The following is a 12,238-nucleotide window of genomic DNA, read 5'->3' on the forward strand; positions in this document are numbered from 1 at the left end:
GTAGAAGAAGAAAATAACATCAACTTTTTAATGCAAAGCAGCTTAGTTCCTCCTTTTTACCAATTCATTCCGAAGTAGGAGCTTGTCCTTAAACTAGTAGAACTCAAAGACTCACTGGAATGGGTCCTCCAAAAACAAAGGGGAAGAAGTCTCTCTGAAGGATAAAGGCATGCCTCTATCCAGAGAAACAAAACGGGCTGGCAGCTTTAAAATAACCTCCCTTCCCTACTTACTCTTCACACTTTCTCTGTATATGGCCATAATGCTTCAAAAATATTGGGGTTTAGCCTCAGAGAAAGTTGTTACGCACATGTGCAACTTGACTCCTACTCTTTTCTTCACTCCTGATTGTAAGACAAGCATTGAAAACCAAACCTGCTTGATTTCAAGCTAAGGAGCGTCATACTTTATTTTGGAAATTTAAGGCAGAGAACATAACCTCAGGACCAACCACTTGCCTTGTGGCCATGTTTATGCAGAGCCGAGGCACAAAAATGACTGGCAGTTGCAACAATTGCATGGTTAATGTTTAGTGGTTGTAAGGAAGGAACTAAAGATATAAGCGCATAAAAGCACACAACAGGAAGAAACCCAAAGGAATTGACGCATAGTCTTCCAGACTATAATGTAGCATGCCCATCCTATGATTGCTATGAACTGGGTTACTTCCATAATTTCTCTAAAGAAATGCATCTAAAACACTCTGCCAGTCAGGAATCCAGTAGGAAACAGATGGCACAATCAAATTGGATAAATTAAAGACAGTTTAATACAGGAACTATTTATAAAGGTGGGCAGCTTAAGGAAATCACAATTTGTAGTGCAGCACTCCTGGGCCAATAGCGGTGAGGTCTTACTACCTCTGTCCTGAACGGTGAAGAAGAGAGAACAGTTGGGAACCAGCAGGCAGAGAGGGCTATGTGGAGATGGGGGCCTTGTAGAAGCTAATGACTTTATTGTAGGGATAGGGCAGCCTATGACAATCCCACAGCGTTGGGAAGAAGCCAAGAGGAAACACACGCTGCTGTCAGCCTTCTCTTTCCCTGTGATCACAGGGAAACCATTGCTCCGCGTGGCTGAATCCAATAGGAACGGTCTGTACAGAGTCTCACAGGGCACAAAGCAGGAGGAGAAGGGTACAGAGTGGATCTGGAGGGGCAAACCTATGTCTCACTAAGTCAGATAATATTTCTGGCCTTCCATTTCTGCCTTGTACACAACTGGTACAAGGGGAGTCTGACTTTTGATCAGTTATTTAACAGGAAGCCACACTGATTTAATAGAAGGAAAAAAATAAGACTTAAATTTAACGATTGACTTACTTAAGATTTTTATCAATTCCTCCATTCTTCTTTGGCGCATAATACCTAGAACAGGGTTTTTTGTTTTGTTTTTCCCAAAGCATTTTGCTATGCATCTGAATTTAGATTTTATTTTATAGGTCATAGTTTCTGAAGAATTTTGAGCTGGAGAATGCCAAGCTCTGATTTGCATATTTGAAAGAATACCCTATAGTATTTAAAAGATTATTTTGAAAGTGATGCATCTAGAGATAGTAATACTATCTGAGATATTGAGGACAGTTGGGAGAAAGAGAAGGTGATGGATGTGAGAAACTTGCAGAGGTAACACTAATAGAATTCCATCCTTAATTGAATATCAGCATTAAATTATGAGTGCAGAGTGACTCTTAGACTCCTAGTTTAAAAAAAAAAAAACACGTGTAGCTGGTTAGTGGGAGAGGTGGATACTGATTCAATTTGGGACATATGGAGCTCAATGTGCCTACAAAATCCAACCAACTGGATACATACCCGTCACACAAAAGAAAGAGATAGGGAATTTACCATAATGTAGGAAGTAGTGAAGGCCATGGTTATGAGTAGAATCAGGTAAAGATGGAGGGCAGCACAAAGAGATGGCCAAAATGGAGGCTTTGGCAACAACATTTTGAGAAATCAGACCTCTCCCTGTTTTTAGTGCCATTGCAAATCTTTCCCATGACTGTAAGCCCTATCAAGGACAGAGGCTTGGCCTGTCTTGTTTTTCCCCAAGATCTAGCAGTGCCTGGCACACAGTTAAGCGCTCGCTACATATTATTGAATGACTGGTGGTTTCAGTTTGCTAATGGGCACAGGAGAGGGTGATCTGATTTAGCAACTGGGGTTATTCAGAGATTAATTTACTCCCAAGATTCTCCCACCTCTGCCTTTTTTAGGGCTCCCCGCTGAATCTGAAGTTCCTTTCCCTGACTCTGTTGCTGGGAAGTTATATCTTCTTTGCTTCTATTTTTCAGTTTTTAAATTTGTCATCAGAATGATTCATTGAATTGCATAGTTTTTAATTCCTGTATTTCAGACTTTGTTTCAGGCCTATCCTTTAAGAAATAAATATTTTTAATCATGCCACTTTATTCAGTTTTTTTTTTTCTGTAGAGAAAGATTATCTCACTTCTTTTTTCCTATAAAACCAGAGGTCCAATCAAAGTTTGGATAGTAATAATCACCAGACTGATAGGACACACACTCATAAATATGGATAGATCATGTACCAAAAATCACAAGTACTCTAATGACTGTGTATCTTAAAGCAGTGGTCTCCAAACCAGGGTTGCTTACCCTGAGAGTACCCCAAGACCCCCCAAGGGGTACATGGATACACAAAGGGAAGCAATTTCCAGAACTTCAAGTCTTATCTGGCTTCTTGCCTAGGACTCATCTGTCTAAAAGAAGGTGTCTGTGGTGGAGGGTGGTCATTCTACTTTGGTATCTTCTTTACCAGTTCTCATAAACTTCAGAATGGATCAGAATCATCTGGAATGCTTGTGAAAACCCAGGTTGCTCTCCCATTACCAAAATTTCTAATTCAGTAGGGTAGGGTATGGTCTGAGGATGTGCATTTCTTATAAGTTTCTAGGTGGTGCTGAAGTTGTTTCAGGAATAAACTTTGAGAACCAAAGGCTTCAGACAATTGGCCTTTTCCCACTTTATAAAAAACAACCACCACATCAAACACACTTCTAATCCATCCTGAGTCTTAGGATGCTTTTCCATGGAATGTGAAAACTATGTGCAAACAGGACAAATCAAAATTAATTATTCTGATAACAGTGTACAAATCAAATCATTTTTAAGGCAGGTCTTTGCAAAAATACTAAGAAAGAATTTGTTGAGTTGTCAGCTGAAAGGTAATTGAAAATAACTTTTGGGATGCCTGGGTGGCTCAGTCGGTTAGGTGTCTGCCTTTGGCTCAGGTCATGATCCCAGAGTTCTGGGATCAAGTCCTGCATTGGGCTCCTTGCTCAGCAGAAGCCTGCTTCTCCTTCTACCTGCTGCTCCCCCTGCTTGTGCTTTCTCTCTATATCTGACAAATAAATAAATAAAATCTTAAAAAAAAAACTTTCAATAGAATGCTATGGGATTTTTGGCACATAATTCAGAAAGAGGTAAAAAAATTGAGTAGCACTGCATAATAAAACTATAATTTCCATCATTTCCTTGTATGTGAACAAGTTTTCTGAGTTTAAATCTGTAAAAACAAAATAGGAACAGAACTGAAGTTAAGCCATGACACATTTCCAGTTTTTAAGTAATATTTACTCACAGATATGTGAATTGGGAAAAACAGCTCTAACCATCTCACTGAGATAGATTTCTTTTTTTTAAGATTTTATTTATTTGAGAGAGAGTGAGAGCAAGAGTGAGAGCGGGAGAACATGAGGAGGGGGAAGGGCAAAGGGAAGGGTAGAGGGAGAGGGAGAAGCAGACTCCCTGCTGAGCAGGGAGCCCGAAGAAGCTTGATCCCAGGACCCTGAGCTGAAGGCAGTTGCTTAACTCACTGAGCCACCCAAGTGCCCCCTGAGATATATTTCTAATAAAATTTTACAATTTGTATAATTATCTTTCAAGGTTTGTAATAGTGTAATATTGTTTTGATCAATTGTATAATCAGTAAATTACAATGATAATTCAATATGGGAGAAGATTTTAAACTTATACCCTTATGTTCACATGAAAAATTAATTTTCAACTTTTAAATATAAATTTTGATGTATATATGTTTGATAGCTAAATCAGTAGAAGACTTTCAGGCATATAAATGTATAATATTTGTTTAAAATTCCATGGGGAAAACTGAAAAAAAAAAAAGTCTAAAAATAAGAAAGGAAAAATATAAAATGTCTGACTGTTGAGTCTTTTTCTTCAAGCATTTTTATTTTTATTTTTTTAATATTTATTTATTTGACACAGAGAGAGCACAAGCAGGGGGAGCGTCAGGCAGAGGGAGAAGCAGACTCCCCGCTGAGCAGGGAGCCCGATGCGGGACTCGATCCCAGGACCCTGGGATCATGACCTGAGCTGAAGGAAGACGCTTAACCGACTGAGCCACCCAGGCGCCCTCTTCAAGCATTTTTAAAATGAATAATAGTAGGTATGAAACCACTATGGTATTTAGATTCCACTGAATATATTTAAAAGAGTAATGTTACTTGTTTATTTTAGAATAGCAATATTTAAAATATGCCAAATATATCATCCTTCACAACTGTTTGACTTTATGATGGAAAATGTTTTTGTTGACAACTTTAAATGTGATGACCATATAAGTTTTAAAATTTTGTTTTAGAATAAACACTACCAAAAATCATTTAAGACTTCCTGCTTTAAGGCAGTAAATTTTTAATCTTCAGCAGGGATCATTTGATAGGCTCAGACAGAACTCTGAATTAAATTTTAATTAAAACCCAAGCTTTGCTTATTCTGTAAACACCTCAACAAAAACCATTTCTGTTCTTGTTTGGCATTCACTCTTTCTTGTCCAGCTGGGATCCAAACATACAGAAATGAGTAATAATGGGAAAAGATTATACAATCTTGAATGACTCACTCAAAGACCTTTATAAACTTTCTATTTAGACTTGTTTCAGAAAAGAATCATTTTCCTGAATTCTAGTTTGTTTAGCAAATGGAAATTGCAGCTAAAAAAAAGGAAAAAAAAAGGATGCCCAAATATCCGTACAAAAACATTGCTGTGGGCATTTTTCTTCAAAAAACATTTCACTGCATTTGTAATATTAGGAAACACAAAAAGAAACACATTAAAACACATTTACATCATCGACTCTTTAGCCACTTGATAATAACATCTTTGCCTTTTTCTAATATATATGTTCTCTTGTAGATTATTTTCTTGGGAGACATTCATGCTCAGGTTATGCACAAAATCTACTCTGAACCTTTTTGCAACCTATTACATTTTTTCTGTCCATTTCCAAACTCCCTAACTTCATTTTACATGATATATGACTTCTGGACAATTAGCTCAAGGCTAACCCAGTTCCTATTTCCTGTACTGTATTGAAAATTCACTTAAGATTAGCCAAGGTCTATTTGCTATCACATTAAAATGATATATCCCTCCCTATACAATCTCTTACCTATTTTTCATTTTAGCTACTCTGGAAGACTACCTCTTCTCAATAGCCCCCAGTGATAGGGGCACATTCTTCCTCCTGATAGGCAGCCTAGCCTTTAGAAACTGAAAACCCCCTCTGGCTGACTTTGGGTGTTACAAGCCTCCTTAAACTTCTCACTCTGTCCCAGTATTCTGGGTATTGGAACGTCCCAGAGACTCCATTATTTGCACCTAGATCAATAAAAATTTACTTGATGGGTTTATAAACATCTAATAAGAGTGTATATGCACAAGTATTGAAAATTCTTATCCACTCCCTTGGGTAATTTCTGTTTAAAGCTCTGGGTGAAAGATATGACAGACTGGATTGCACGTTATAAGGACAAGCTCAGCAAGGAAAAGAATCTCTTCTGCATCTATTCATGCCCGACTTCCCATATATTTTTTGACATTCCAAGAAAGAAACCTCAAAATAATTTTCAACTCACCTTTGTCCTTTCTGATATCTTCGATACAACCTTAGAACATATCACAGATTTGTTCTTCCAAATTATCCGTAAATATATTGAATGGAATGGGCTGTAAAAAAATCCCCATGGGATGCATCCAATATAAAACCTTTATGTGGGCTGAGACCTGTCTAACTCATTCACTGCTGAATCTCCAGAGCCTAGGACAGTGCCTGACGTAGTAAGTACTCAGTAAATAGTGAATGAATCAAACATGAAGGAATGGATGGAAATCTGGGTGGATAGAAACTTGATGTTTTTGAGATCTTCTGATCACTTTTTAGATAGAATCTTCTAGGCAGTAAATTAACCTCCTAAATGTATAGCAATTGGAACATAATATTTTGTATTTTTCTTGAGGATGTCATGCAGGCCCTGGAGATTACCTCATTGACTAAAAACTAACTATGTGACTTTGGACCGAGGACTTGAGTTTTTTACAGCTGATCTCTCATTAATCAGATAGTAACGACACCTGTCTCACAGGCCTGTCGGGAGATGATACACATAAAGCACTGGGCCTGGTTCACAGGAAACATTTTGTAAATGTGAGGTATCACTTTTACTATTGCATGTTTCTTTCACATGTGAGATTAATGCCTGACTGTGTAGATGTAAACACTATCGGAATTACTCTCTCAATTTTTGCGGGTACATGTATAATCACTTCTCTGCTAGCCACAAAATCATTTCATCCAAGCCAGCAGCTTGAACTTTGTAATGCAACTAGAACGTAAAAATGTCAGTGCACATTAGCATTTCAAGTTGTAAATAACCAGACCAGTCACAGTATAGTAAAAGAAGGACTTTAGGTTTCTTTGGTGAAACAAAAGCAGGTATAAAAAGTTACAAAGGTTTTAGATTTTCATTCACAAAAAAAAAAAAAAAACAACAGTCATTCACATTTTACACTATACACGTTATAATATAAATACAGGAACGTATTATGTGCATTGTAATGAAGGAGAAAAATTAAAACCTAAGAGGTCAACACAGTGTTGTTCTGTGCTCTGGAACACTCAGAGGTGGATTATACTTAGTGCAGCAACCAAGGGAACTTGCTCAAAGACTCTGAGGATGATGGGAGCTACTGTTGTTCCTTCCAAGCCAAAGGAGGTTTCATGAAAACGAATCCGTGTTGGGTCTGCTCTTTTTGCATTTTATTTGTTGTCTACTCTTCTCAAGGTTGTTCTAACTAAAATTAGGGAAAGACTCCCAAATGCCTTCTTTCCATTACGGGGTTTTCCTTAAACGTTAAGTGGATAATGATTGGAATTTATCTTCAGCAGTCACTTTATTCAAATAAAGGGGAGAAAACACAGTAGGAAGAGATAGGGAGAAATGTCAACATGTACACTCCACCTAACAGGAAGAAATACCCACACTCCATCTGTAGCTTCTTGCTTAGAATGGGCAAACACCATTTGCCGAGAGCTATACATTTTCCACTCTTCTCATAATAAACACTGGATGCATTCTATCCATCACATTATTTAATCAGGGACAAAATACCTAGATTATGTGGTCCCAAACGGTGTGGGGGAAGCATAAAGGCTAACACTGAAAAATAACTAGCATACTAGGTCAATTTGCAGGTTTGGGGGAAAATAACATCCAATAAATTAAATCAGTATGGCTTACTTCATTTATTTATGTATGCTTCACAGCTGCAGCATTCATACATGAACATTCAAAACTTTATAAAAGATTAAAATGGTTATATATACAAAATTTCTTTCTTTGAATGTGTGTGGTTGTTTTAACAATCCCCCACCCTCCAGAACCCTTAGGTCTGTATCCATTTGAAATGTGTTGATCTGTGATCTTGCAAGTTAGTGTTATGAAAGCCATTAAAAAGGAGACCTGGTTGAGTTAATAATTAGCACTTTGACCCCTAAAAAAATGCTCCTGGTCCTAGAAAAGTCCTCCATTCAGGCCTTTCTCGTAAGTGAAGAAAAAGGAATGCAGCAAAGAAGAGTTCCACGGTGCAGTCCTTAGTTCTGTGGGGATCCTGTCAGCCGGGCTTCAGGGTCACACGGAAGCAAACTGCACTTACGGCTGACATGGCGCAGTGACCTACAAGACCTTGTGTTTGTTAGTTGTCTAGGAAAAGCCGTCCTCAGACTTGCTGACAAAGGGCAAGTGAAACCATTTCCAGCCTAAACAAACTACAAAAAGCAGCCGAACCAATGATTAAAGACCTCTGAGGCTCCATAATCATCATTAAATATGCCCAAACTCTGTGTGACTTTTTATTTTATATACAGGATTAAAATCAACATTAAATCATCTTATTTACATTGCCATTGGTGCTGAAGTGGAGCTTTTTAAATAGTACAGTAGGCTGGTATACGTTAGAAAATGGTCTGCACTGGAGGCAAATAGAAAACTAAAGAAATTAGATAGGCTGGAAACAGTTACTTTCTGCCCTCATTTTCTTTCATTTTGTTAGCTTTCTTTTTGAATGCCAATACTTTCATCCGAAACGTTTTGGGAGCACAGCAACCCCAAATGACTGGACGGTGGTCCAAAAATCCAAACCAACTGATAGTACTTCTCGAGGTGATAGGAAAGGCACAGGAAGTTAGGACTTTGGCTGAAATGATGAACACACAGGTTCGCCACGTTAGGGGTCAGCGCCTGGACTCCTGCCACCTCCGGCTCCAACGGTGATCATGTTTTGTTGTATTTACTGAATTGTCCTTTGCTGATGAGGAATTTTTAAAGTATTTCTTAGAGTAAGTCCTTTGGTATGCAGACGCTACATGGAAGGAAAGAAAGAAAGAAAGAAAACACAACAATATTACTTGCTCCATACCCTAAACTACCAATACCGTAGCCATAAAATGAGCGTGTCTAGTAGTTGTCATAGCACGGTTGTCCATTCTTTCTAAAGGACCACTTACGGTTCAGGCAGGTAATTTTAGGCATAGCCCATCTTCCATTTCCGAGGCAACGGATAGTTGGAAGGTGGCGTTGAATGAAACCATCTTTGCAGTGATATCTAATCAGAGAGTTGATTTCATAACGAGGTTTCATCTTTCCAAAGGTCTTGGCGTTTTCTACAACAGGGGGCTGGCCGCAGGCAACTAAAGAAAAGTAAACTGGGTTATTGCCAAGTAATCTAAATATTTCTATTAGTATGAATCTTTTTTTTTTTTTCTCTTTCCCTTTTTCTGCTACCCAACCAAGCACCCTCATCAAAGGCAATCATTTAGAATTAAAGAATTGAAATTCTTCAAGAGAAATACTAAATACTGAGGCTCTGGGCCTAGTTTAAATCTCAGATTATATCACCTTCAGCTGTGTTTTATTAAAAACCATTGGGCTAAATGATCATATATTCATCTATCCATCTGGAAGGGTCACTTTTCTGAAAAATTCCAAATTAAAAAGCACCTGTCTCATGCCAACATGTGGCTTGTCGGTATTGTCTCCATCAGCATCCTAAAGTTTGTATTTATTACCCACCTTCAATTGGAACAATATGGATTTGTGACAATTAACTATCACAGTCACCTCCCTGAAAAAACTTACAATCTATAATAACATCGTAGTTTTAAAATATGGATAAAATATGGACAAAATATGGATTCCTAAGTATCAAGAAAATATCTCTGGTTCCCTTTATGTTTATTTTCTCTGTCTGTCTTCTGCCTGGAAACAGGGGGAAAGTCAGGACATAGCATCCATGCCTCAGTTTTGTAATTAACTTATAAATTTCAACTCTTCAGAAGGGCTAATAAAGGTAAATCTTGGAATATATAACCATCATTTTAAATTTACAATGAAAAATTCTGAATATCAACAAACCTAGCAATGTAGAAATAACAAAAAAGAAATAGCAGTAAAAGAAACCTAGCAATTTTGAAATTCAAAAAGCTGGGAAAATTGATTCAACTGAGTGTGTATTAACTTACAGTTGTATTCAACATTAGTGTGTTGTTTAAAATGATATACTTCAATAATTAACTTTTATTAAGTGATTGTGTTTTGCTATATGTCTCTAATAAAAACATAACTTCAAAATAATTTCCCTAAATGGCACTTCCTTTCCATAGTTTACTTTGAGAATTCTGATATCACAAAGTCCATGTCATATGCTCTCATGAAATAATGCAAATCTTTAACGGGAGAATGATAACCAGAAACCTTGGTACCAAGATGTCTGGATGTCAGCATCCTAATATCAAAAGTTTACAAATTTTAATTTATTTACATATTCAGAAGGCTGTTTACAACCATATTCTTTTGCAATAACAAATGCGGTTTCACTTAAATATTTTGTTCCTCTAATTTATTTCTGCCTGACAAAATAGCTTGGAACATATTGACCTCATGACAAAGTTATCTTTAAAGAAACACAATCCAAGCATATCTTTTTATTCACATAAGGGATTGTCACTCAGACATAACCTAAAAATACATTATGAAGTCACACTATCTATAACTAAGAAATTAGAAATATTTATTCACGTAAATATTTGATCTTCACAAATTCCTGTAAGATAAACTGAAATCTCTATTAAAAAATGTCATTTTCAATTAGTAAACTACACTATGTATATGGATCAACAATAACTCCAATCTGGAATATCTATAGTCTATACTGGTCTAGATACTAGCAAGTATCAGATAGAATGAAACCAAAGAGATACAGAAGGTTAAAACTATCAGTTAGATAATTCATTTATACTTGAGTCTGTGCTATGTCAATAAATTAAAAGTTATCATTATCAGTGTATAGATTTCTTCCAAAACTATATATGAAGACTTAAAATAAAGTTAAAATAATTCAATGAGTGTAGTATTGGAAAGGGCAGGCAAATAGACCAGAAATAGATCCACACATACATGCTCGATATTTGACAGAAGCAACACGGCAGAAGAGTGGGGGAAAGGTAGTTTTTTCACTTGGACAACTGGGTATTATTATGGATAAAAATGTACTTGGTTCCCTACCTCAGAGAATACATGGGAAATCAATTCTAGATGGTTTACATATAAAAATAAAAAAGGCAAAAACTATAAAACATTTAGAAAATAATATAGAATATCTTTCTGACTTTAGGGTAGGTATAAATTTCTTAAGACACAAAAGGGTTTGAACTCTAAAGGAAAATGCAACAAAATAGAGAATTCTGTTCATCCATAAATACCATAGGGTAAAAGTAAAAACAATGTACAAACTGGGAGAAGATAATATGCAACATATATAATTGTCAAAGGATTACTAACCAGGATATAAAAAGGATGCCAATAAATCATCATATAAAGGAAAAGCAATCAATTTTTAAAAATAAGGAATAGACATGAACAGAAACTTTACAAAAGAGCTATAAATGAATGACATGTAAGTATATGAAATGATATTCAGGGAAAGCTATCCAAGAAAATGCAGATTAAATCACAAGAGATAATATTTTATACCCACTAGATTGGCAAAAATCTCAAAGTCCAATAATATCAAATGTTAGAGAAGATGTAGAGTAACAGGACCTCTTACATATTGCTGGTGGGAGTGCAAATTGGTACAACTACTTTGGAAAACAATCTGGCATTTTCTAGTAAATTTGATGGTACATATATCCTATGACTCAGCAATATCACTCCTGGAAAAATACCCTATGGAAGCTCACATAGGCCTGCTAGGAACAAGTTCAAGAATGTTGATAGAAACAGTGTTTATAATAGCAAAAACACTCAAAATAACCCAAATGTCTACTGACAGGAGAATTGGTAAATAAAATATTATATAGTTATACATAAAATAAGCAGCAAAATGAAGAAATACAGCTAAATGTGTCAACATGGATAAATCTCACAAACGATGCTGAAAAAAGCAAGTCACAAAATACATACAGGATGATTCTACTTGAAGTTCAAAAATGTGCAAAATGAAACAATTTGTTGTTTACAAATACAAGCATGTGTGATAATACTAAAGAGAAAAGTGAGGGAATTAAGTCATTATCTATGGTTGGAATTGGAAAGTAAACAGATGGGATTTTAAGGGACCTGCAGGATGCTCCAAAGATGTGTGGACAGCATGCACCGTGTTCTTTAAAAAAAAATAAATAAATACATATGCTTTGAGAGTGACGTTACCAAGAACAACTAGCATCTGTTCAAGAACAAGACACCACTGAGAGATTCCTAGTACAGGGAGGTGAGGTTGAAGCATACCCCTGCACCACAGAAACCAAGACAGACTACATTAGTGGATAAGAGAAGGGGTTAAATGTTGACCACTTTGCTCCTCCCCCAGGACTGTGCAGCACCACATGCAGAGGTCTTTCCTGAGCCGCACGTTC

At 36.6% G+C, this 12,238-nt stretch overlaps 1 protein-coding gene across 4 annotated transcripts in view; it reads right to left on the reverse strand.

Moving 5' to 3' along the window:
* Positions 1-6,564: 6,564 nt before the first annotated feature.
* VCAN (versican) overlaps positions 6,565-12,238 on the reverse strand; it is a 143,338-nt gene continuing 137,664 nt past the window's right edge. For 2 of the 4 annotated variants that reach the window (XM_032404044.1, XM_032404045.1), the window contains exons 14-15: positions 8,831-9,013; positions 6,567-8,685 (exon numbers count right to left, since the gene is read on the reverse strand). In XM_032404044.1, the coding sequence (XP_032259935.1) occupies positions 8,558-8,685; positions 8,831-9,013 (311 nt within the window). In that variant the 3' untranslated portion in view covers positions 6,567-8,557. Of the gene's footprint in view, positions 8,686-8,830; positions 9,014-12,238 lie in introns of all 4 variants that reach the window. The other 2 variants (XM_032404046.1, XM_032404047.1) reach the window with 2 other exon arrangements.

Source organism: Phoca vitulina, unplaced genomic scaffold (assembly GCF_004348235.1).
Source record: "Phoca vitulina isolate PV1807 unplaced genomic scaffold, GSC_HSeal_1.0 scaffold6, whole genome shotgun sequence".
NCBI classification, from domain to species: domain Eukaryota; kingdom Metazoa; phylum Chordata; class Mammalia; order Carnivora; family Phocidae; genus Phoca; species Phoca vitulina.